The 27742-nt window shown below is 41.1% G+C and overlaps 1 protein-coding gene across 5 annotated transcripts in view; it reads right to left on the bottom strand.

The window, feature by feature from the left end:
- The window catches only part of LOC106093722 (nephrin), a 442943-nt gene that overhangs the window by 112693 nt on the left and 302508 nt on the right, over positions 1–27742 (bottom strand). For all 5 annotated transcript variants that reach the window (XM_059368603.1, XM_059368606.1, XM_059368605.1 and 2 more), the window contains 3 exons: positions 12315–12428; positions 2117–2320; positions 1495–1646 (listed from right to left, as the gene is read on the bottom strand). In XM_059368603.1, coding sequence (XP_059224586.1) covers positions 1495–1646; positions 2117–2320; positions 12315–12428 — 470 coding nt within the window. The remainder of the gene's footprint in view (positions 1–1494; positions 1647–2116; positions 2321–12314; positions 12429–27742) is intronic.

The raw sequence follows: 27742 nt of genomic DNA, 5'->3' as shown, positions 1-27742 counted from the left end.
GCAAATCGGTCCAGATTTTGAGGAAAGGTGCTTTACGTATATACCCGCGGTGGTGGGTATCCAAAGTTCGGCCAGGCCGAACTTAACGTCTGTTTACTTATTTAAAATTGGATCATATTTAGATATAGGTTTTTGTTGTTGTTGTTGTTGTGGCAGTGTGTTGTGTTCTATCTGTCGTCTGCTTGATTCTGTTGAGTGTCCAGATCGAGAAACTCTGCTACTAAGATGAGGTGCGTCCAGAGGGATCTGGGTCTGAGGCGCTTGGGTCTGGCTGGTCAGTTACACAGGTGAAGTGTGTCGTGTGGTCCCTGTTCACAATCGGGACATACATCCTGTACGATGGCATCAATCCTAGCTCTGTATTAATTTAGTCGGCTGCATATGCTGAATCGTAATTGAGCCAGAACTACTCTGGTTTGCCGGGGGAGGAAAATTTCTTTGTTCGTTGAGGAAGTCGTTGAACCTATCGCAGATGTCAACAATGGGTGGGGACCTGATGCCATGGTCGTACAATCGTCCGCATATGATACGATTTCTATGCCATATGGAGGTGCAAACAGTGCCGAAGATATCACCCCGTTTTGGGGAACTCCCTGTTTCACTCTACGGTGTTCCGATCTTATCCCTAAATTCCACAAATGACTGGCGACCACACAGATAATTCGATAATTGGAGGGACGTACTGGCGATGTTCTCAAAAATTTTGGCATGGCTGACCGTGTCGAATGCCTTCAATTGGTCCTGTGCCACTATGGCCGTCCCATCACCTGGACTGAGCTGATTGAAGCCACGGCAAATGTGTGCGGTGATGGTATGCAAAGCAGTTGTTGTGCTTTGCAATCTTCGAAATCCATGCTGATGCCCGGCCAATGGAAATTCTCAAACAAGATCCGGGAAGAGTAGCCACTTAAGCGTATTGGCTACTGGTGAGAGTAGGGATATCGGTCTGTACGACTCCCCCTTACTCGGGTAATATAAGAGTGTTCAGAGACAGGTGGAGGAGAGTCGTAAGTTACTCTACTCCAGGTAGATCCAGATTCTTCAGCATCACTGTTGAGATTCCGTCGGGGCCCAACGCCTTGGACGTTCGGCGGACATTCGTTACTTCGTCCATGGTAAATTGTGATGGCTGTATATAGGCTTGAAAACCACGGATCCGAGGAATGGCTACCATACATATATCTTTCATGTAGGTATCAATCTCTCGGTCAATCTGTCTGTTTGCATATCCATCGTTCAGTCGTTTTGTCTGGATTGCAACCCCTAAGCCTAAATTAAGTGCTTGTTTGTCTGTCTTTTCATCCATCTACCTGTCTATCATGGTGTCCGTCTTAAACCAATTGAAGACTGTGAATATCACCCACATAGAAACATGAAGTCAATGTTTTTTGTTAATTCCATTTGTTGAGAGACTGTTGTTTAATTATTTTTTTCAGTTTATCTTAATACGGGTACGAGTTCCCTTTTAATTTGGCACCATTATACAATACTTACAATTTCATGGGTATTTTTCATCGGTGTACTGCCCTTCCACCATGTTATTGTGGGAGCTGGCCGCGAACCAGTTACGACACAACTTAATTGATATGAATTATCCGCCGATAAAGGACGATTTTCTCCTTGCAATTTCACAAACAATGGTCGCACTAAAGAGAAATAAGAAAAACAAACAAAAAGGAAACGAAAAGGTAAGGTAAGATTAAATGGAATATGCTATGTTGGCAGTAAAGGTAAATCATAAAAAGATGCACGAAAAGGAGAAAGAAAAATGTTGTGGCTTGTCATTTGCAGAAAATCGATTGGAAAATGGTTGAAAACTTAATACAGGTTACTTAAATACTTAAGATTTAATTGTGGTCTTAAAAAGAAGAAAATTGGCAAGCAACCGTTAAACAAAATTCCAAAAATAAAATACAATTCTGGCCACTATGGAAATACCAAAAAATGCTGTATTCGATTGCATCTTCAACCGACCATGTTTTCCACTTCATTCATTCATGTACAATATTTGCTCACATTTAATTTTCTCACATTTTAGTCTCTTTTTAATCCTTTGACCACATATCATATTTTCAACTGTATTATGCTTCGGGCCATAGTGACGTTGACTACTTACGGTTCATATCCAATGTCACAGTGTTCGTTATTGGCACTGTGATGTTGTTGTTGGCCGCCACACAGGTTAGTTGCATGTGGAGATTTTTACGTTTTAATTTACCCAATGACAGGATATTACCAACACGACGATCCGAAAGTGGATGTGATGAGCCATCAAGGAGTGTATTTTCATGCCACCAGGTAACGCGTGGTTGTGGTGAACCTGTGAAGTATAAAAAAAACCAAAAATGTGTCACATATATCATCCAACGTGATTGTGTTAAGCATTTTATGCGATATTGGAAGTTGAAAATTGTTGCGATAAAACAAATCGAGAATAGTTTCCGAAATTATTCATGGTGTGACAGTGTGGGAGGCAAATTGATAAATTTGATGTGGAGTGGGAGCCAATTAATATCTAATAAAGTATTTTTTTGGAATACATTGCACATTTGACAAGCTACGAAAATAGTCACCATTCAGAAGGCTCTATCATAGATTCGGCCGCCAGAAATTAGGCATACTCATCAGTCAAATTTACATTAATTAAACAAGGCTATAAGCATTTTATTCTAAAAGCGTGCAAAGTTCGGCCAGGCCGAATATTATTACCCTTATATATTGTAGGGGCTCACGAAGCAAAATCAGGAGAACGGCATATATGGGAGCTGTGTCAAGCTATAGATCAATTCATACCACATGGGACACATATGTTAAAGGTCGTTCGAGAAGCAGTGGTACAAAATATACGCCAAATCAGATGAAAATTGCGTCCTCTAGAGGCTCAAGAAGTCAAGATCCCAGATCGGTTTATATGGCAGCTATATCAGGTTATGTACTGATTTGCGCCATACTTAGCACAGTTGTTGGAAGTCATAACAAAACACCTCATGCAAAATGTCAGCCAAATCAGATCAGAATTGCGCCCTCTAGCGGCTCAAGAAGTCAAGATCCAAGATCGGTTTATATGGAAGCTATATCAGGTTATGTACCGATTTACGTCATACTCAGCACAGTTACTGGAAGTCACAACAAAACACCTCATGCAAAATTTCAGCCAAATCAGATGAGAATTGCGCCCTCTATCGGCTCAAGAAGTCAAGATCCCAGATCGGTTTATATGGCAGCTATTCCAGGTTATGAACCGATTTGAATTATACTTGGCACAGTTGTTGGAAGTGATACCCAAACACCACGTGCAAAATTACAGCCAAATCGGATGAGAATTACGCCCTCTAGAGGCTCAAGAAGTCAAGATCCCAGATCGGTTTATATGGCAGCTATTCCACGTTATTAACCGATTTGAATCATACTTGGTGTGGATGTTGAAGGTCGCAGCTCGAGTCTTTGTTCCAAATGTCAGCCAAATCGGATGAAAATTGAGGCTTCCTTGTTCTAAACTTCAGCCAAATCGGATGAAAATTGAGGCTTATAATCGCTCAAGAAGTCAACTCCAGGGATCGGTTTATATGGGGGCTATATCTGTTTATAGAACGATTCGGATCATACTTGGCATGGACGTTGGAAGTCATTACTCAAGTCTATGTTCCAAAATTCAGCTAAATCGGATGAAAATTAAGGGTTCCACTGGCTCATAAATTCATATCGGGAGATCGGTTTATATGGGAACTATACCAGGTTATAGACCGATTTCGACCGCACTTGACAAAGTTGTTGGAAGTCATTACAGAACACCATCTGCGAAATTTAAGCCAAATTGTGCAAAAATTTCAGCTTCCAAGGCCACAAGAAATAAAATCGGGAGATAGGTTTATATGGGAGCCACATCCAATTCTAAACCGATATGGCCCATTTGCAATACCCAACGACCTACATCAGTATTTAGTATCTGTGCAAAATTTCAAGCGGCTTGCTTTATGCGTTCGACCGCTATCATAATTTCGAAAAACGGACGGACAGATATTCTAGATCGACTTAGAATGTCGAAACGAACAAGAATATATATATAGGGCGATTTTTTAACTATTATCTTTTTGGCAACGCTGATTTAAACAGCTCTCCCACGTTTCGTGTTTTCTTTCACTGTCAAACATTTTCGAAAGTCTTCTAACAACTTCCAACAGATGCACTGGATCATGTGTACCACGGAAGTTGTGTAGTTGTCGCAGAAAAAAAGTCTGTCATTACACAAAAACACATGCACTGGGAAAAAGTGCAGCAAATAGACAGGGTTGTCGAGCGTGGTTAATGTGGCAATTGTATCATAGAGGCGTTTTCGCAATTAAAACGATTCAAATACAACACACCAACGCACGGCTTTGAAGCCATTACACCTATTGTGATTCTTCTAACCAAAGACGAAACGCGTTCCATAGTGGTTGGTGTGTGCTGCTATTTCTGCCTTTCCTTTTCCATTTGCAAAGGTGATCTCCGATCAAATTGTAGAATTTAATGATCTTCCCCCTAACAGGCAAAAAATTTAAAATTTTCAGTTTGGTCCATATTTTAACCATGAATCGTCTTACAAACGAACAACGCTTGCAAATTATTGAATTTTATTTAAAAATGCTTGCTCTATTAAGAAATTTCATCGCGCGCTTCTTACATTGAGCGACGAAGCTCATTTTTGTCTCAATGGGTTCATAAATAAGCAGAATTGTTGATTTTAGAGTGAAGAACTGCAAGAACTACCAATGGATATAGAAAAATTCACAGTTTCAAGCGGTTTATGGGCTGGTAGCATCATTGGACCGTACTTCTTCAAAGATAATGTGAATCGTAAGATAACTGTAAATTAGTGAGTGTTACCGTGAGATGATAGCCAACATTTTTTTGCCTAAAATGCAAGAGCTTGACTTGCATGACAACAAGACGATGCAACATACCACACAACACGCGTAGCAATGGACTTATTGAGATGCGAGTTCGGGACCGGTCAATTGACAGCCTAGATCGTGCGTTTTAACGCCTTTACAACATATTTTGTGGGGCTTATAGTGGCGGGTATAATAATTGCCGACTTTCATCAAGCCAATTTTTCCCCAAAACATGGGGGGAAAAATTTTTGTAACTAGTAGAGTAGACGAATACTCTACGTCAATTCAAATTTCATTAGGATGCCTCTTTCCTATCTCAAACTAGAATTTTTCTAAGACAGCTCTATTTTTGGGTATTTTTCTAATCATTCGTCGTTAATAGGTTAATGGCTACAAATATTACCCAATCAACCTTCCTTGCTAGTGTTAAATCAATTATTACTTCAACACTATTCACAGGTCAGTGAACATCCCAAAACATTTGTACTTTAGTCGTTTTGCACCAAAAAATGTACTTCATTTTTTCTTCCGCAATGGATTTAAAACTTTTAAGTAGTTATTGCCTTTGTTGTTGCTGTTTTCGTCTTTGTTGTTGTTGTTATTGTTGTTGTTGTCACTGCCGTTGCCATTTTATTTCTCCTGCTGTTTAATTTATTGTGTGTTTATTTAAGCTTTTTGACATTTTCAAGTATGTTACACAAAGCCAAATAAACTGTATTCACACAAGCACACACACACAGACAAACACTTGCCTTTACAAACGGGTATAATAACATGAGCTGGCCAAGTAAATACTTATACACACACTCAGCTAAATGTCATACACTTGAACGATTGTGAAACTGACATTGAGTTCTTAACAGAGGATGGAAAAAAAAAAACACGAGAACTCTGCAACAACAATAAGACTAACAACAACAACTGGCAGAAGTAATAGCAAAACAAGTAAATAAACACAACACAACATGGATGAATGTGGAAGGAGTTGTTGACAAAAAGGATTTTTTTTTACCAATACCAATGCAGTGAAAAGGCGAATCGCCTGAAAGTATGCTATGTTTATGTATACCAATAACGAATAATGATAATATGTGTCATTTTTAAATGAAATTTAAAAACTTTTTAAATATTTTGAAATAAGTTAGGGGCTTGAACAAAACACTGACGTTATGGCACTTCGAAATATTGATCAGCTACCATATGGGTATATACGTTCAATACCCACCACCGAAGGATGGGGGTAAATTCATTTTGTAATTACGTTCGCGACACTTCAAAATATTCATTTCTGATCCTATACTAAGTTTCCCATAAACATTCCACTAAGGAACAGGGGATACTTCTCTCATATCAAAGAGTGTAGTCCTAATAAAGTTTAGGCTCATTGATAGGGGCCTCTTTTTAATACCGAGTCCTAAAAGCGTGACACATGGTGACACCACTTGGTAGAGAAGTTTTAACATGGCACACACATGTAGCCAGCATTAGGGATAACCACCGCTGAAAATTTTGGTGATGTTCACGCCGGGATTTGAACCCAAGTACTACTTAATAGGCGTTATCGGGTCAGACTTAAGTTTTAGTCTTAATCCCGGAGACGTTTTATATGGGATCGGTGTATATGGGAGACGTGATTCACATATCACAGCGTGTATATGACACCAAGTCCTGGTGAGGCGGTCGCAGGCCGATGGTACGAGTGCTTGTTCGCGGGCTCAACGGCTCTGTCTGAAGAACAAAGGCTCGGATTTCTCGGAAACGTGATTCGCTCACGGCGTGGATGCGTCACTCAGTCACGGGTTAGCAGTCGTGGAAAGATGACACGAGTGTGTTTTAGCGGGTTCAGCGCCTTTTATGTTTGATGGATAAAGGCGGGGTGCTGGCTACGAATATCTCGGTGACGTGATTCACTCACGACGTGGGAATGGCACCAATTTACGGTATGACGTTCGAAGACACATAGCAGATGGACAGGTTCGCGGGCTCGGCGGCTCTGTCTGATGGATAAAGGCGGGTTGCTGGCTACGTATATCTCGGTGACGTGGTTCACTCACGACGTGGGAATGGCACTAATTTACAGTATGGCGTTCACAGACAGATAGCAAATGGATAGGTTAGCGTGCTCAGCGGCTCTTATGTTTGAGGGATAAAATCGAAGTGCTGGCTATGTGGATCTCGGAGACGTGGGTCATTTTCTGCGTGGGTCGGCACAAGATCACGGGTTGATGGCCGTAGACAGATAACAGAAGTGGAGTTTCGCGGGCTCAGCGGCTCTTATGTCTGAAAAGTGAAGTGCTGGCTATGTGGTTTTCGGTGACGTGCATCACTCACGGCGTGAGTCGTAGTTGGCGGGTCACCTGTTCACTGGAGCAGCGGCTCCTATGTCTAATGGACACAGGGTAAAACGCTGGCGGCTATGTTTCTTTGAAAGCTCAGCCAGTCAGGCTCAGCACACTAAAGTTTTCCACTACACTTTCCTAGATAATGCCGAATTTAGCACTCTATAACATGTTTAATCCAAACGAGACTTTCTGACTTTCCTTTATGTACAGTTTTTTGCAACATCCACCAATTGCCACTTTATCCTCATTCATTACATGCTTAAAAACATGCAACGTTTTTAAAGAAAATGAAAACGATGAACCTTCTGAGCTGATGTTGTTTATTTAGCCTTCAGTATATCTGAGATAGCAGCTCCGCAGCAGCACCACAGCTGCCAAGCAAACGCTACAGATTGCAAGCGAACCAGTGGTTTCATTTTCAGTTCCAGTCATTTGGTAAATATGCCAAAGTCCCCTTTTCTGACATAGCGTTTGCTTTCACTTCAACGTCATCTGCAAACTGCTATGGTCTGAGGTTTGGCTATGAAGGCAAGTGGATGGGTCCAGAAGTGTTTGTATTTTCTTGTCATGTCTTTGTCATATATACAAGGGTATTGTTTTCTTTTCTTCTTTTCCTCGTTTTTTTTTTTCTTCTTGTATTTGTTGCGCAGCGAGGACTTCCCTTTCTGTAGCAGAAGTTTTGTTTGTATTATGATTTTCAAGTATTTAACTTTGTCGTTGTCTCATCCTCTTCTCTTGGGCTGGGGTTTCAATGAAAGCGATATTCATGTGTATTGAAATTTTATTGGAGGGTTTATTTGCTTCATACTCCTGTACTGATAGATATACGGCCAAGGGCCATGACTTAAAGACTAGAATGAGACAATAGCACCCGAACTTAGGGCGCTTTTAGTTGTTGGTTATGCTTTTTACTGGTAAAGATATTGGAATCACTGCTTCTTACCACTAACAGGGTAACGAAGTTATCGCTGGGAATAGTGTTGCATGTCATGCTGCTCTACGAAGTATATACTCGTGTATACTTGGTCGTCTTCACATTCTTAAGTTATTAAGCTACGTCTGTTCATTCCTCTGTCGGTCTGTCCGTCGCCCGAAATCACGATAGCGTTAGAACGAAGGAAGATAGTCGCTTGAAATTTTGTATAGATTTATTTTTATTGAGGCAGACGAGGCAGTACTTGGAGTGTTTGAGAGAAAAAAAACTATATGAGCTGTTTGACAACGTAAGGATAGTTATATGTATTAACTTACAACGATTGCATTGGCTAGGTCATGTTTTCAGAATGAATGAAGAAGCTTCAGCGAAGAAGTTTTTTGTAGGCAATCATGATGGTACACTCAAACCGGGATGACCAAGAGCCCGATGGAAAGATCAAGTGACGAGTGACACCTCGAAACTTGGTGTCAGAGATTATAGAAGGAGCACAGATGATCGAGGCGCTTGGAATGCTATTCTACGTTTGGTTGGTGTGACAAATGTTCTGTCCTGGTCTATGTCATGTCCGCCTATTACGCTGAACGCCTGTACAGCGACTATACAGCGGGAACGATGTGGGTGGGGCATTTCAGGTGGCAATATTCTCTCTGAGAATAGGACTACAGTTAATAAACCCAAGTCATTTGAGCGCCCGACTGGGTGACAGGAGAAGCCGGGACAACTGGGTGCTTCGAGCCAGAAGGTGGCCATTGTGGACAGTGTGGAAACTGATGGTAAAATCAGCCCAGTCCCACTGAAGACTACTGGATACAATGCTGGTTAATTCAATGTTTTTAGGCAGTTGGAGCAGCAGCGACATCATTGGAAAAGCGGAGTTAGAGTAATCGATTCTTCGAACGAGAAGTCTATGGAATTATTTTTGTTGGGCAATCATAGTTTTGTCGATGGCTGAACGGCCCGTTTGAAAAGTGGCAACGGCATAATTCCAGACTATAGGAATATAGTCGGGCCTGATGAGGCTGATTAGGGGCTATGTATAGAAAGGTGGAAAGTTCTCTCCACAAAGCCCTGTGAGGCGTCTAAAGGCTTCGATCGACGAAGACCCGGAATGTTATCTGAGGAGTAGAAAGTGAATGCTTAGAGTTGGATGGCGTTTTTGCCATATACGACTCTTGAAATAAAAAAGAAAAGTGCTGCAGATAAATCTCCACCACTTCTCTTCAGTCGGCATTGCCTTGATTTAGGAACCTTGTGGAACGGGCCCGCTCCACTCCGCCTTCTTTTACTTTATATGGAACAAATTTTTTCTTTTTCCTTGGAATATTTATTTTTAACAATTAAAGAGCTTTTAGGGAAATATCAAATTCGTTTACTAATCTCAATTACCTTTCATGTGAGCCACATTTTGGCATGGTCGAAAAATGTTCAACCTTTGGGGGTTGTTTTGGGGAAGGGGTGATGCCTAAAATACATGATCCTACATTTGAATATCAAGTTCGTATTCTACTCCCAAATACCTTTATTTGAGCCCCATATTGCGATGGTCACCAAAAAATTGCTGTTTGTGGGGTTTTTGGGAAGGGGGTAGAAAATTGGTCCCAAAAGTGGGTATCAATTCTTACTCTAACCCCCAATTCCTTTCATTTAAGTCCCACAGACGGTGTTTTGGGGAGTGGGGTGGTCATAAACAAACATAAACTCGTGAAAATATATCAGCAACATCCTCTATTCCCATATATTTGTACCCCATATTGCCATTGGCCTCAAAATAGGATATCAAACATGTTTTCTAATGTCAAATACCATTCACTTAAACCCCTTATTGAAAAAGCTAGCAAATATGTCCGGTTTGGGGTATGGGCCCTAGAAACTATGAATATCGAGCTCCACTGTCTTGAAGACCCAAATTGTATTGGTGAGCAAATACGTCCTACTTGGGGGTTGTTATGGTGGTGGGACGTCCCCTAGACAGTTGGTCCCGAATGTTGATGTCAGACTCATGGTCTACCCTTCATACCAAATACCCTTCATTTGAGCCCAATTTTTCCATAGTCAACAACAGACCGGTTTAGGGAGAGTTTTTGGGGATGGGCCACTCAGTGACTTGGCTTTTCAAATATATATCAGATTCGTGTTCTACTCTTAAATACCTCTTATTTGAGCCTCATATTGTAATGGTCAGCAAATACTTCCTATTTGGATGGTGTTATGGGTGTGGGGTGGCCCCATAGACACTTTTCCCGAACAATGATATCAGATTTGTGCTTTACTTCTAAAGACCTTTATTTGAGTCCCATATTGTTATGGTCGTAAATTTGTCTTCTCGGGGATAGGCAGGGCCCAAACACTTGGCCTCACATCTGGATATCAGATTCGTATTCTAGACTCAAATACCTGTTATTTAAGCCTCCTGTTGCCATGGTCAGTAAATAGGTCCTGTTTGAGGGTTGTTTTGATAAAGGGGATAAACGTAGTCCCAAATTTGGATATCAGTCTCGTATTTTACTCGTAAATACCTTTCATTTTAGTCCCATATCCATATTGGTCGGTAAATATATCCAATATGGGGGTGTTTTGGGGGTTGGGGAGGTCCCCCAAATACTTGGTCGGAGAATTGGATATCAGATACGTTTTCTCATCTTAAATACCTTTCATTTGAGTCCCATATTGTCGTGATTGGTGTATATATATATATTTGGTAGGTTTTGGGGTGGGGCGCCCCCCCTAGGTACCCCATAAAAAAATTTGGATACCAAATTTTGGTTTGTAGGTTACTATAAGAGAGCACACAAAATTTTGTTTCGCACCACCCATCTCCGAGAACTGCCGTTTCTGAAAATTAGGGTAAAAGGGAGGGTCCGCTCCCCCTATTTTTACCACGGGATCATTATGCACAATCCGTGAAAATTTCAAAAATATCAGTTCAGTCGTTTCTGAGACTTTAAGGAACATACAAACAAACTCAAATTGATTTTTATATTTAAGATGGGGTCTATGGGTTAGGAAATACATAGTCTTTACACCACCCTCTGTTGATAAGATAAGGACTAGTTTTGTGGGAAGGAAAAGTTTAAACTTCATAATTCAATCAAACTTTAGCATCGGCGATTTAAAGACTGTACATTTGTAGACCAAAAACGTTGGTCCCTTGCTGATCCCATGGATTTACCTGCCCAACGAGGAGAGAGACAAGCTTCATGAGGCGTGCGTAGAATAGTGTGGGAGAGCGACCGGAGGATGCAACTGATTTTCGGTTGACATGCTAATATGTACCACTCACAATGGGTAAGTAAGGAAATCAATAAAAGAGGTAAGACGATTCATGAGTTTATTCTGAATTCGGGACTATGTGTTTGCAATATTGGTAATGCCACGACATTCTAGATATGTAATAGGTGAGAGGTGATAAAAATAATTCTGATGAATCTCGATGACACTATTTTAAGGTAGAGTGACCTACGTAGACTTATTTTCGGACCATAGATACATCATCTTCGATCTGATGTAATCTCCAGGCAACAACCCACCATACAGAAACCTCAGAAACGGACAGGAAACGTTATGCAAACAGCGTTGAAACAAATCATTGAACCATAAGGCCCTCGTTTACTGATAGAAAGGATCTTGAACTGGCAGCGAATCTGTTGACAGCAGCCATGTTGAGTAGTTATGAGGAAAACTGCCTTCTGACATACCCCGGTAAGAGATTGCCACCCGTAGGTGGAAAGCAGACTTGAATAGACTACGAAAAAGCTCTATAATAAGGCACAAAAAAAAAACGAGCTCCGTTTGGACTGGCACCTATACAGTCCTATGTATTGGGTTGCTCAAAAGTAATAAAAAAGTATATTTGATTAAAGTTCATTCTAAGTTTTATTAAAAATGCATTTACTTTCTTTTAAAAAATCCGCAATTACTTTTTGGGCAACCCTAAGATTCGGTCCGGCCGAACTTGACACGTTTTTTACTTGTTTTTACTTCGTAATTCAATGACCTTTTACTGTGAATCTTACACAACCTAATAAAATTTTGTTGTCACATGTGCTTTTGCTTTTCTCCAGGAAAACTCCATGGTAACATTTATCCTTTTGAATATTCTCACAATAAAAATAAACTCATACAATTGCACTGCTGCGAAATCGATATAAAGGGTAAACTTACCGCCAATGGCCACACACGTTATATTTATTATGGCACCTTCATTGTATGGACCCAATGTATGATCCTTTATTGTTGTACCCTTATGATCCAGTATTATAATCGACTCGGGGGGAACTGTAAAGGGGAAAACAAATATAAAGTTAAACATGAGACACCAAAGCAACAATTTAGGTTGTAGATAAAAGCAACAAGTTTGTATTGTTTGTCGAGATGTAGTTGTTCTTCATTTTCAGTACTTAAAAATAAAATCTTTTCTAATGTGATATAAAGTGCTGTCTTGCTTGTTGTCCGTAGTTGAGTTCGTATACTCACATCAAACACTTGAAGGGGCAATTTAAAGTTCCGTTTGTGTGTAAGTGAACAACAATGAATGGTAGAGTATATATGAAAAGGATCTCCAATATTGAAGTATTTAGCAAGAAATTGAAGATTGAAACTTTCCTATGATAATTTTATACCCACCACCGACGGATGGGGGTATATTCATTTTGTCATTCCGTTAGCAACACATCGAAATATCCATTTCCGACCCTATAAAGTATATATATTCTTGATCAGCGTAAAAATCTAAGACGATCTAGACATGTCCGTCCGTCTGTCTGTTGAAATCACGCTACAGTCTTTAAAAATAGAGATATTGAGCTTAAATTTTGCACAGACTCTTTTCTTCTCCATAAGCAGGTTAAGTTCGAAGATGGGCTATATCGGACTATATCTTGATATAGCCCCCATATAGATCGATCCGCCGATTTAGGGTCTTAGGCCAATAAAGGTCACATTTATTATCCGATTTTGCTGAAATTTGGGTCAGTGAGTTGTGTTTGGCCCTTCGACATCCTCCGTCAATTTGGCTCAGATCGGTTCAGATTTGGATATAGCTGCCATATAGACCGATCCTCCAATTTAGGGTCTTAGGCCCATAAAAGCCACATTTATTATCCGATTTTGCTGAAATTCGGGACAGTGAGTTGTGTTAGGCCCTTCGACATCGTCCGTCAATATGGCTCAGATCGGTTCAGATTTGGATATAGCTGCTATATAGACCGACCCTCCAATTTAGGGTCTTAGGTCCATAAAAGCCACATTTATTATCGGATTTTGCGGAAATTTGGGGCAGTGAGTTGTGTTTGGCCCTTTGACATCCTCCGTCAATTTGGCCCAGATCGGTTAAGATTTGGATATAGCTGCCATATAGACCGATCCTCCAATTTAGGGTCTTAGGCCCATAAAAGCCACATTTATTATCCGATTTTGCTGAAATTCGGAACAGTGAGTTGTCTTAGGCCCTTCGACATCTTCCGTCAATATGGCTCAGATCGGTTTCGATTTTGATATAGCTGCCATATAGACCGATCCTCCGATTTAGGGTCATAGACCCATAAAAGCCACATTTATTATCCGATTTTGCTTAAAATTTGGGACAGTGAGTTGTCTTAGGCCCTTCGACATCGTCCGTCAATATGGCTCAGATCGGTTCAGATTTGGATTGGCTGCCATATAGACCGATCCTCCGATTTAGGGTCATAGGCCTATAAAAGCTACATTTATTACCCGATTTTCCTGGAATTTGGGACAGTGAGTTGTGTTAGGCCCTTCAACATCCTCCGTCAATTTGGCTCAGATCGGTCCAGATTTGGATATAGCCGCCATATAGACCGATCTCTCGGTTTTAGGTTTTGGGGCCATAAAAAGCGCATTTATTGTTCGATGTTGCCGAAATTTGGGACAAAGAGTTAAGTTAAGCCCCTCCACATATTTCTGCAAGTTGGTCTAGATCGACCAAGATTTGCATATAGCTGCCATATAAACCGATCTCTCGATTTCAAGTCTTGGCCCCATAAACGGCGCATTTTTAATCCGATTGCACAGAAATTTGACACACTGACTTATGTTATGCTTTTCGACATCCGTGTGGTATATAGTTCAGATCGGTTTATTTTTAGATATAACTACTAAAAAGACCAATATTTTGTTATATACAATTCAACAATAACTTTTACTTATTAGTATCTGGTCCAAATCGGAACATAGCTGCTATGGGGCATAAGGTATGAATTTTGCACCGGATTTTGTGGAAAGGTGGTTCACATATATATCCGAGGTGGTGGGTATCCAAAGTTCGGCCCGGCCGAACTTAACGCCTTTTTACTTGTTTTAGGTTTTTATATTCTCTACCATAGCATGAAGGTATATTAACTTCGTAATTCCAATTGTAGTACCTCAAACTTTTCGCCTAAGATCCCAAAAAGCATATATTCTTGATTTTAATGACATTTTAATTCGATGTAGCCAAGTCCATAGGTCTGTCTGTCCGTCCGTCTGCCGAAACTTTCGACCATGTAAAGCTGGTCTCTCTAAATTTTGTAAAAATATTTCTTATTGATGTAGGTCGGTTGGAAATGTAAATGGGTAGAGATGAGCGACAGGTAGATACCCAAATGGCATTAACCCGGTAAATTCGGAAATACCCAAATGGTATTCACCCGGTAAATACCCAAATGGTATTTACCCAGTAAATTGGGTAAATATCCGGGTATTTACCAATTTATACCCAAAAGGTTGATATTTATAATTTTGCAAATATCTTGGTATAAAAATATTATCCAAACAATTTGAACTTCTGATTTTATAAAATCGGAATTAAGTTGTCTATAGCCGTTACATAAACCGATCGCCAGACTCAAAGTCTTGAGGCAATAGATTGGTCAATTTTCATCCGATTTCTATGAAGTTTGACAGAGTCAGTTCTGGTTGACCCATTCCTATTTCTGTGAAGTGTGGCAAAGATTGCCGTGGTGCCGATAAAGGTTAGGTAAGGTTTGGTTGAAAAGAGCGTGCGGATATTAATCCTCCCCATGCCTCTATGGACATACATCTAAACCAGTAATCGGCTTGTTGGACGCTCTAAAAACTAAATAGTTACCTCAAACAATTTTCTTTTTCGAGGATACTTTTTGGTTTTTAGAGCGCACAACAAGCCGATTACTATCTTAGGTGTAGTCAGTATTGTCATGGGGCGGATTGATATCAGCACCCTCTTTTCAACCCAACCTAACCTCAAACAAGTAAAAGCGTGCCAAGTTCGGCCGGGCCGAATCTTATATACCCTCCACCATAGACCCCATTTGTCGAGTTCTTTTCCCGGCGTATCTTCTTAGGCAAAAAAGGATATAAGAAAATATTTGCTCTGCTACTAGAGCGATATCAATATATGGTCCGGTTTGGACCACAATTAAATTATATGTTGGAGACCTGCGTAAAATGTCGGCCAATTCGAATAAGAATTGCGCCCTTTGAGGGCTCAGGAAGTAAAATAGAGAGATCGATTTATATAGGAGATGTATCGGGCTATAGATCGATTAAGACCATAATACACACGTATGTTAATGGTCATGAGAGAATCCGTCGTACAAAATTTCAGACAAATCGGATAATAATTGCGACCTCTACAGGCTCAAGAAGTCAAGATCCCAGATCGGTTTATACGACAGCTGTATCAGGTTATGAACCGATTTGAACCATACTTGGCTTAATTGTTGGATATCATAACAAAACACGTCGTGACAAAATTGCATTCCAATCGGATAAGAATTGCGCACTCTAGAGGCTCAAGAAGTCAAGACCCAAGATCTGTTTATATGGCAGCTATATCAGGTTATGGACTGATATTAATTATACTTAACACAATTGTTGTATATTATAACAAAACACGTCGTGCAAAATTTCATTCTGATCGGATAAGAATTGCGCACGCTAGAGGCTCAAGAAGTCAAGACCCAATATCGGTTTATATGACAGCTATATCAGGTTATGAATCGATTTGAACCATACTTGGCACACTTGTTGGATATCATAACAAAACACGTCTTGCAAAATTGCATTCCAATCGGATAAGAATTGCGCACTCTAGAGTCTCAAGAAGTCAAGACCCAAGATCTGATGGTATGGCAGCTATATCAAAACATGGACCGATATGGCCCATTTACAATACCAACCGACCTACACTAATAAGAAGTATTTGTGCAAAATTTCAAGCGGCTAGCTTTACTCATTCGGAAGTTAGCGTGCTTTCGACAGACAGGCGGACGGACGGACGGACGGACATCGACATAAAATGTCGCGACGATCAAGAATATATATACTTTATGGGGTCTCAGACGAATATTTCGTGTAGTTACAAACAGAATGACGAAATCAGTATACCCCCATCCTATTGTGTAGGGTATAAAAAGAAAATTTTAAATTACGTTTTCCGTGCTACTTACAAAATCCTTAATTGTTTTCCATACCACTCCCCTAAGTTGATTCATGTCTGGTATTGTGTCCCACTTAAGTATCGGTGTCTTTTAGTGGCGAAAGCCAGGCAATGACATAGGAAATGCTCCAACGTCTCATCATCTTCCCCTCATGACCTACACATGCTATCACTTGCCGCACCGATTTTGCCTTAGTGAGCTCGTATCCTCGTACATAAGTGAGCTATGTGTTCCGTTATGATACCAAAAGCTATACAGACCTCCTTCTTACTTTCATTCAGTAATAGCCTTGTCCTCCCACGATCCGGATCACCCCATAGGATTTTCGCCGTCCTACTGACTGTTTCGCTGTACCACGCCCTTAAGTCGGACTGCGTCGACCCGAAAGACTTCAGGATAACCAAGTTTGTAGGCGGAAATCCTCTGGCCATCACCGCCAAATCGACTGCCTTTTCATTCCCCCTCACTCCGTTATGGCCCGGCTCCCAAACGATGCAGATTGTGTCATCCTCAGAGAAGGCGTTAATGTCCTTCTTACACTGCAAGGCTGTTCGAGATCTTACCGTCCTGGTTGTTATTGCCCTTAGGGCCATTTTAGTGTCCCTAAAGATGTTCATTCTCGACGTCCTCTCGTTAGCACCACACTACCTCACGCATTCCGTTATCTCCGCTGCTCTGGATCGCCTACTGCAGGACCGTAAGTTATTGATCTTTTTAAAGCGATCAGGAGGATTCAACGGTAAAACTAGAAGGCTTCGGCCTTCTTCTGTTCCTGTGGTATCACAACGGACGGAAACGTCTAAGTGAGTCTGATGGTAGACTGCCACTTAAGCCTAACCTAACCTATGGTCAGGCAGTCTAAAACAGATCTCAGTCCTTGGATTCTCAATGTAGAGCCCCAGGCCCTCTCTGTTGTCAATCTTCAGTCAGTCCAAGATTGTGCCGCTGGCAGCAATGCCTTGCACTTGATCTCAAGTGTCGTCTTAGGCATCCGATCGGAAACCTCTTCCCCTCCATCCAGGTTTCCTATCGTCGCCTCGATTTTAACGCGATGGTATCAGCTGCTCCCATTCTCAATTCATTCTCCCATCTCGTTAAGTCTCATAGCCGCAATGGCTGCTTCACACTTAATCTGTATGTCAATAGGTCGAATATCTAGAATAGTCTCCAGTGCCCTAGTGGGCATGGTCCTCGTCGCTCCGCCTATGCCAAGACAATATGTTCTTTGAACCTGTTGTATGGTCCTTATGTTGCACTATTTCTCCATAACAGCCCACCAAACCACTGAGGCGTAAGTAAATATTGGTCTAATCACTTTCCTGTATAGCCAGTGGGCTATCCTCGGATTCAGGCCCCAGTTGGAGCCTACGACCCGTCTACATACTGCCCAACATCTGTGAGCCTTCCCAGTACGCTCCTGAATATGACACTTCCAATTAAGTTTCCTATCCAAGATCACTTCAAATTTTTGACCTTGTCAGACATCGAATTCGTTTTGTTGAGGAAACGTGGTGCGTTAAATAGGCTCACCCTCGTCTTCCTCTTGAACAGGCATATTTCAGTCTTCTCTGGGTTGACATTGGGACCCCTGGGTCCAGCCCAGTCATATGCTATATGCAAGACCTTTTTGACATTATTTGAATATAGATGCCCTCTAGACCGAACGCCCGATCTCCTGATATAGGGTATTAAGGCCATCAATAATCCATTTATATGAAAATTGGCACAGTGAGTTCTGGTAGATCCTTACCCATTCCTGTCAAATGTGGTCCAGATCGGACCATATTTGGATATAGTTGCCATATAGACCCATCTCCCGCTTAAAAGTATTGAGCCTATAAAAGGATAATTTTTCATCTGATTTCGATTAAACTTGAAACAGTGTGTTTTGGTACTCCTCTTCACCTTTGCGTTGAATATCATGCAGATCGGATCGGATCACTGCCATATAGACCGATCTCCCGATATAGGATATTGAGCCTATAAAATGAGTATTTATCATCGGATTTCAATGAAATTTGAAACAGTGAGCTTTGATACACCTCTTCATCTTTGTGTTGAATATCGTGCAGATCAGACCATATTTAAATATAGCTGCCATAAAGACCGATCTCCCAATAAAGAGTATTGAGCGTAAAAAAGTAGAACTGATCATCGGATTTCAATGAAATTTGAGACAGTGAGCTTTGGTTACCTGTACACCTTTTTGTAAAATACCGCCCAGATCGGGCTCCGTCTTGAATCGTACTGATAATGTTCATGGGCAAAATTTTCTATTAGAGAGCGCGAATCTTTTACGATTTGGCTAAATTTTGCCCAAAAGTGTTCATAGGGTGATTTATAGGAATTCAATCTTTGTTAAATTTAATGCGTTTTAAATTCATAAATTAAAATCCAATGCATTTTGCCCAAAAGTGTTTCTATGAAATTTCTATTTTATTAACATCTTAGAAGAACTTTGAATAGGAAAAAAAATCGCAACCACAATTCTTCCACACAATCTAAAATTTATTTGGCACTCTAGCGTCTTTAGCTTAGCCATAAATCCTTAAATAATTGTTATAAATTGTAAATCCTTAAAGAGAAATAAATATCAAAACAAATTGTTTGCCATTCTCCTCCTCGAATGGAAACCACACATGACTCCACAAATACAATAAATCCTTTCTGTATTTTCATGTGTGGCCACAAATTTTTAAACCATTGAATTGAAACCACAAAGAAGCAACAAATTTCGGTTAAGGATACATTCATTCATGAGCGACTGTGCCACATTCGACTTAGTTGTACTGTCATGAAATTCTAAACTCTAAAGTGAGTATTTGTGTAACTAAATTTCTTTATTAAATAAAGACAAAAATGGGAAAATATTTAACACATCTTTAGTTAAGAAAAACAAGTGTTGAACATTACTTCTTGTTTGGCCATGCAAAAGAAAAGTTTTGCTTTTGACAACTAATTGCAAAACTAAAAATGTGCAATGTTGCACATATGGAAGTTTATCAAGAATGATAGAGAAAACGTTTAAAGTTGTCACAAGTGTTGGGAGGGAATCTCTATAAACGAAAGAAAATAAAAATGATTTTATATGGCTCTAATAAAGAAGAGGAATGTGATGTAAGGTATGTTAGATATCAAATAATGTCTCTGATATACTTTGACCAAGCAATTAAAGATAGGGAGCTGATACGTTCCTCGACTTCAACTATATATTGAAAACCCTCTACCGAATGAGATAAAATGTTTGAGGTTAAGCACAAAAACTTGAAAAAAGGAAACCATATATTGGGTTGCTCAAAAAGTAATTGCGGATTTTTCATATAGTCGGCGTTGACAAATTTTTTCACAGCTTGTGACTCTGTAATTGCTTTCTTTCTTCTGTCAGTTATCAGCTGTTACTTTTAGCTTGCTTTAGAGAAAAAGTGTAAAAAAGTCTATTTGATTAAAGTTCATTCTAACTTTTATTAAAAATGCATATACTTTCTTTTAAAAAAATCCGCAATTACTTTTTGGGCAACCCAATATAATACCACACCTCAAACGTCTTTACTGTCTCAAAGAAAGAACAATTAGGTTAGGCTGAACAAGTAAAACGGCGTTAAGTTCGGCCGGGCCGAACTAAGGATACCCACCACCTCGGGTATATATGTAAACCACCTTTCATCAAATTCCCATAGAAGTTATATCGAAATAGGTTCCGATTTGGACCAAATATTACTAAGTACAGTAGCTATATTTAAAAATAAACCGATCTGAACCATATACGACACGGATGTCGAAAAGCCTAACATAAGTCATTGTGCCAAATTTCAATGAAATCGGATTATATGCGCCTTTTATGGGGCCAAGACTTTAAATCGAGATATCGGTCTACATGGCAGCTATATCCAAATCTGGACCGATTTGGGTCAAGTTGCAGAAAAATGTCGAAGAGCCTAATACAAAGCGCTGTCCCAAATTTCGACGAAATCGGACAATAAATGCACCTTTTATGGGCCCAAAACCTTAAATTGAGAGATCGGTCTATATGGCAGCTATATTTAAATCAGGACCGATCTGGGCCAAATCAAAGAAGGAAATTGAAAAGCCGAACTAAACTCACTGTCCCAAATTTCGGCGACATCGGACAATAAACGCGCCTTTTATGGGCCCAAAACCTTAAATCGAGAAATCGGTCTATATGGCAGCTATATCCAAATCTGAACCGATCATGGCCAAATTTAAGTAAGATGTCGAGGGGCCTATGGAAACTCACTATCCTAAATTTCAGCAAAATTGGATAATAAATGAGGCTTTTATGGGCCTCGGTGTGGAGTTGCATGTACTCAACCGGGTGCCGTGACCCATAGAACGGAAAGAGTTTTGAATAGTGCTCTGCTCCTAACCAAGCGGGAGGACACGTCTAAACGTGAACTCGAATTGATACTCATACTGGCTTCGGTTATGTATGGGGATGTTGGTAGACACATTGCTTTCACCCGGGGTTAAAAGCCCTGCAGGATTAAGCCATCGTGGCAGGTGCCTGCCTAAAACACCATTTGGACTTTCTCTACTATGTTCAGCAGTTCGACAAATGCAACGTAGGCAAGACCGGGGACTAGTTCGCACAATGCCCCTACAACGTACGCCCCTTCCTCCCAGTAATCCCTTATGTCTAAGCAAACATATCAGCATCACTTCGTGGACCCGTAGCCCATCCAGGGACTATAAATAATCCGCCATATAGCTCGCCCTCACCGTTCTCGAAACCAAGGCCTTGAGCTTCGTCAAACAGTCCAGATAAGTTTTGTGGGCGGCAGATCCCTCACCAAGGAGGCCACCGTAGCGCAGAGGTTAGCTTATCCACCTATGACACTGAACGCCTAGGTTCGAATCCAGGCGAGACCATCAGAAACAAGTAAAAGATACCCTCCACCATGGATCGCATTTGTCGAGTTCTTTTTCCGGCGTCTCTTCTTAGGCAAAAAAGGATATAAGAAAAGATTTGCTCTGCTATTAGAGCGATATCAAGATATGGTCCGGTTTGGACCACAATTAAATTATATGTTGGAGACCTGTGTAAAATGTCAGCCAATCCGAATAAGAATTGCGCCCTTTGGGGGCTCAAGAAGTAAAATAGAGAGTTCGATTTATATGGGAGCTATATGAGGCTATAAACCGATTCAGACCATAATAAACACGTATGTTAATGGTCATGAGAGAATCCGTCGTACAAAATTTCAGGCAAATCGGACAATAATTGCGACCTCTAGAGGCTCAAGAAGTCAAGATCCCAGATCGGTTTATATGGCAGCTATATCAGGTTATGAACCGATTTGAACCATATTTGGCACAGTTGTTGGATATCATAACAAAATACTACGTGCCAAAATTCATTCAAATTGGATAAGAATTGCGCCCTCTAGAGGCTCAAGAAGTCAAGACCCAAGATCGGTTTATATGACAGCTATATAAGGTTATGGACCGATTTGAACCATACTTGGCACAGTTGTTGGATATCGTAACAAAACATGTCGTGCAAAATTTCATTCCAATCGGATAAGAATTGCGACCTCTAGAGGGTCAAGAAGTCAAGACCCAAGATCGGTTTATATGGCAGCTATATCAGGTTATGGACCGATTTGAACCATACTTGGCACAGTTGTTGGATGTCATAACAAAACACGTCGTGCAAAATTTCATCCCAATCGGATAAGAATTGCGCACTCTAGAGGCTCAAGAAGTCAAGACCCAAGATCGGTTTATATGGCAGCTATATCAAAACATGGACCGATATGGCCCATTTACAATACCAACCGACCTACACTAATAAGAAGTATTTGTGTAAAATTTCAAGCGGCTAGCTTTACTCCTTCGGAAGTTAGCGTGCTTTCGACAGACAGACGGACGGACGACATTTGATCATCGCGACATTTTATGTCGATCTAGCCATGTCCGTCCGTCTGTCCGTCCAAATGGCTAGATCGACATAAAATGTCGCGACGATCAAGAATATATATACTTTATGGCATCCCAGACGAATATTTCGAGTAGTTACTAAGAGAATGACGAAATTAGTATACCCCCATCCTATGGTGGAGGGTATACAAATTTTCAGATAAGGGTTTCCCCCTCCTAATGCTGGCAACATTTATGAGGTACTATGCTATGTAAAACTTCTCTCCTAAGAGAAGTCGCACTGCGGCACGCCGTTCGGACTCGGCCATAAAAAGGAGGACTCTTATCTTTGAGTTAAAACTTGAATTGGACTTTACTCATTGTGATATGTGAAAAGTTTGCCCCAGCAAATTTTGCAATTTGCAGATCCCTTTCCAGAGTTTCTCTTGCGGCTATTGTAATGGCACAGACCTCTGCCTGAAAGATCGTACAATCCTCAGGTAGTTTCAGAGTTATACCGATGTGGAGTTCATTGGAGTAGACCCCCAAACCAGTCCCTCACTCCAACGTGAGGCCATCGGTGAAGATCGAGGTCTCATAAACACAGCATTCGCCGTCCATTCATCCCTTCCACGAAAACGATCCCTGAATTTCCCAATTCCAATCGGTACCCGTGGCAGATAGTCAGAGTTCCTCTTTAGACTACCCTCCGAATCAATAGCATAGGGGATGGAACTGTGGCCGCACCTGTCCTTCTGCAGCATGCCGAGCTCCCTTACCCTAAGCGCGACCTTGGTGGGGCAGTTACGAATATAGGCCCCAATGGACTGCATATCCAGCATCGCCTACAGACATGGCCTGCGGTGCGAATCTCAGTGGCCGTCCAATGCAGGCCTTCTTGAACTCCCTCGTGCGAGTCCTCCTATCCACGGCTCTCCACCATACCAGTGCCCCATAGGTTAGAACTGGTCTCACAATGGCCGTATACATCCAATAAATCATATTGGGGGTTACCCCCACTTTCTGCCGAACATCCTCCTGCAGGAGTTAAAAGCTCCCAGAGCCTTACGGCTTGTTTCCCTCCGCATTCCCCTTCCAGGATCGCTATGCCCTTCATTTCATGAATGTAAATCTTTGTACTGCTTGCCAAAACACCAGCTAAATATTGAAATTCTAGTCAAAATGGTCAAACTTTGGATCAAACTTCTGTCGATATGAATATTGCCAACAAATCTTCCAAATTTTAATATCCTGCAGAATAGTTAGTGGCGATGTTATCTATTGCAAATATTTCCAACGCAAATAAATCCTTTGCTGTTTTCCCTCCAGAAAACTTAAGAATTTCTTTAAGATCCTTTAAGCAATGCATACAATAATAAATGTGTATATTGCATTTGTCGACTGTTTCTTTTGCTTTCGAAAGAAGGTTTTCCAACACATATGCACGTACTATTATTCTCAAAGGGCCCATATAGCTAAGAGTGCATATATGCTCCATATAATCGTTTGTATATTCACTCACCCATTTCTAACCGCCCACCATGGCAAGTTTCCTTAACCACAGTTTTGCGAACTTTTTACCCAAGAATTTCCTCCTCTGGCTGTTCTACATTTTGCAAAACTTTATTTTGCTACAACAAGAACCAATGTTACATGTTGTTGCAAACTAAATTTAGGATATGAAAAGTATTCTCTTCAGATCAATGTCTAGGGTAAAAAGAGGATTTTAAATAAAGATTTTATGCTATTAAGTTGAAAGTTTTCATCCATTTTACACTTTTTTTTTTTTTTTTTTGCTTTGACTGCAGAAGTGTTAGAAATGAAAAGTTTAGCATTTCTTCTCTTCATGACATGACTTGTATCGTACGTTGAAAAAGGCTTTAAGGTGTTGTAAATTATGCGTCAGGGACATGCATTTTTCTATGTGTGAAGACAAAATTCTGGTATGCAGGCATAGGAAGAAGAAGACTGGAAGTCTAAATTTGGATTTAAGTTTTAAATTAAGAGTAAAAAGTTCTTTCCCAACATTCCAAGGTAATTGAGTTTAATAAATTTTTGTTATAGGAAAGAATGTAAAGTTTATGAGAGAAGGAAAAACGGTAGGAGAAAATAAATAAAGGGTATGGAGAAGGAAAAATGGTAGAAGAGAAGGACTTAAGCGCAAAAGGAACCAGCAAGGAAAGGCAAAAGTCGGGCGGAGCCGACTATATAATACCCTACACAACCGATTTTGATGAAATTTTGCACATGTATTGTGATGTCAATTAAACCATCTCATGAAAAATTTTGTAAAGATCCGACCAAAATCGTGGTTTCTAAAGTCTTAAAAGGCCATATCGGATGAAAAAAAATATATATGGGGGAGCTATATCTAAATCTGGACCGATTTTTATGGAACTTTGCACACATATGAGAACGTTGGATGAAACACCTCATGCCAAATTTTGTGAAGATGGGACCAAAATTGTGGCTTCTACAAGGCTATTAAAAGGCCATATCGGATGAAAAATATCTATGAGAGCTATATCTAAATCTGAACCGATTTTTATAGAACTTTGCTCACATATGAGGACATTGAATAAAACTCTGCATGCCAAATTTGGTAAAGATCGGACCAAAATTGTGGCTTCTACAGCCTTAAAAGACCATATCGGATGAAAGATATATATGAGAGCTATATCTAAATCTGAACCGATTATGATGAAACTTTGCACACGTATGAGGATGTTGAATAAAACGCTCCATGTCAAATTTTGTAAAGATTGGATCAAAATTGTGGCTTCCGCAGCCTTAATAGGTCATATCGGACGAATGTTATATATGGGAGCTATATCTAAATCTGGACCGATTTTTATGGAACTTTGCACACATATGAGGACATTGAATAAAACTCTGCATGCCAAATTTGGTAAAGATCGGACCAAAATTGTGCCTGCTGCAGCCTTAAAAGTCCATACCGGGTGAAAGATATATATGGGAGCAATATATAAATCTGATCCGATTATGATAAAAATTTGCACACATATGGGGATGTTGAATAGAACGGTCCATGCCAAATTTTGTCAAGATCGGACCAAAATGGTGGCTTCTAAAGTCTTAAAAGGCCATATCGGACGAAAGTTATATATGGGAGCTATATCTAAATCTGACCATGTGGGATGAAAGATATATATGGGAGCAATATATATAAATCTGATCCGACTACGATGAAACTTTGCAAACACATGAGGACGTTGAATAAAATGTCCCATGCCAAATTTTGTAAAAATCGTACAAAAATTGTGGCTTCTACAGCCTTAAAAGGCAATATCGGACAAAAAATATATATGGAAGCTATATCTAAATCTGGACCGACTTATGTGGAACTTTGCATACATATGAGGACGTTAAATAAAACATTGCATGCCAAATTTTGTAAAGATCGGAACAAAATTGTGCCTGCTGCAGCACAATTTTGGACGGGGAGGCCAGCGAAGCGCAGAGATTAGCATGTCCGCTTATGACGCCGAACGCCTGGGTTCGAATCCTCGAGACCATCAGGAAAAAAAAAATAAATAAAATTTTTCAGAGGTGGTTTTGCAACATTTGTGAGGTACAATGCCATGTGAAAACTTCTCTCCAAAGAGGTGTCGCACTGCCGCACGCTGTTAGGACTCATCTTTAAAAATCAGGCCTTTTATCAATGAGCTAAAACTTGAATCGGACTGCACTCATAGATATGTAAGAAATTTGCCCCTGTTTCTTAGTAGAATGTTTATGGGAAAAATTTGCATTTGAATTTTGGACGGTTGCAGTGTCTTTCACACGAAGGTTTTTGAGCCCCAAGCCCTAAAATGTGACTTTAAGTCGGTAGCCCTCTCAGACTGTCTCAATTTATGTGGACAGTTAGGCGGTGCTGAAGATCCTAGCTGCAGATCACTTGAGTTGAGGCTTGTTGGGAGATGCAAGGAGCTTCCAGGATGTTTGGGTGGCTGCTGTGAAATTGGGCTGGATTGCGGTACATAAAGGGGGGCGGGGTACGGGGTACGAAACGGTTGACGTGGCCAGGTTTGGGTCGCATATGGGCGGTACCGATGATGAATCCCCCTCTGTGTTGGCTGTTTGGGATGGTGGACTGACTCTGACTGACCCGCTGACTGAGCGGGGGCTGGCGCTGTAGGCTGCGTTGAGGCCAAGGTCCTGTAGGCAAGATTCTCCGGAGCGAGGAAGTCGATTGTTTCCGAGCTGGAGAAGCTTGACCATAAGCTTGTCGAGAGATGCAAGAAGCGTGAAGGATGTGTGGGGGCTGTCAAATTTTGCTGCGTTCCGGGCGGGGAACGAAGCGGTTTACAACCTGGCCAGGTTTGGGTCTCGGATGGGCTCTGGGAGTGCGACGCCGATGATGAGCCCCGTCTGTGTTGGCTGTTTGGAATGGGGGATTCCCGCTGCCTCAGCGGGGGCTGACGTAGTAGGCTGCAGGGCGGTCAAGGTCCTTTGGCAGCGGGTCTTCGGAACTAGGACTTCGATTATTCTCAAACTGGGGAAGCTTGACATTAGATTGTTGGTGGGAGTTCTGACCAGCCACTGCAATGTCAGGTCGCTGGCATGGCGATGGGCTCGGGGCGATGAGGATCCCTGCAGGGTCTGTAGGGAGGAGGAGGAGGAGTTGGAGACAGTTGAGCATCTGCTTTGCTAATGCCTCGCGATAGCGGGAACAGGAACATGGCACTCTTTGGATTTCGGGAATTGGTTTGTTTTGCGGAGTGAACATCAGAAAAATTTTCAGCGATGATTAGATAGCTGCACTTAAGTGGGGACACAATACCAGGCATGAACCAACTTAGGCTGCTGTCAAATTGTGCTGCGTTCCGTGAGGGGAACGGAGCCGTTGACGTGCTGGCCAGGTTTGGGTCGTGAATGGGCTCTGGGAGTGCGACGCCTATGATGAGCCCCCGTCGGTGTTGGCTGTTTGGAATGGCGTATTCCCGCTAACTGTGCGGGGGCTGACGTTGTAGGTTGCAGGGCGGCCAATGCCCAGTGGTCGCGGTTCTTCGGAACTAGGACTTCGATTATTCTCAAACTGGGGAAGCTTGACCCTAGATTGTTGGTGGGAGTCCTGACCAGCCAATGCAATGTCAGGTCGCTGCCATGGCGATGGGCTGGGGACGATGAGGATCTCTACAGGGTTTGTAGGGATGAGGAGGAGTTGGAGACAGTTGAGCATCTGCTTTGTTAATGCCTCGCGATAGCGGGAACAGGAACATGACACTCTTTGGATTTCGGGAATTGGTTTGTTTTGCGGAGTGAACATCAGAA

The sequence above is a fragment of the Stomoxys calcitrans genome, chromosome 5 (assembly GCF_963082655.1).
Source record: "Stomoxys calcitrans chromosome 5, idStoCalc2.1, whole genome shotgun sequence".
In the NCBI taxonomy this organism is placed as follows: Eukaryota; Metazoa; Arthropoda; class Insecta; order Diptera; family Muscidae; genus Stomoxys; species Stomoxys calcitrans.
The sequence above is the reverse complement of the archived record's forward strand: the minus strand, read 5'-3'. Positions and strand labels throughout refer to the sequence as shown.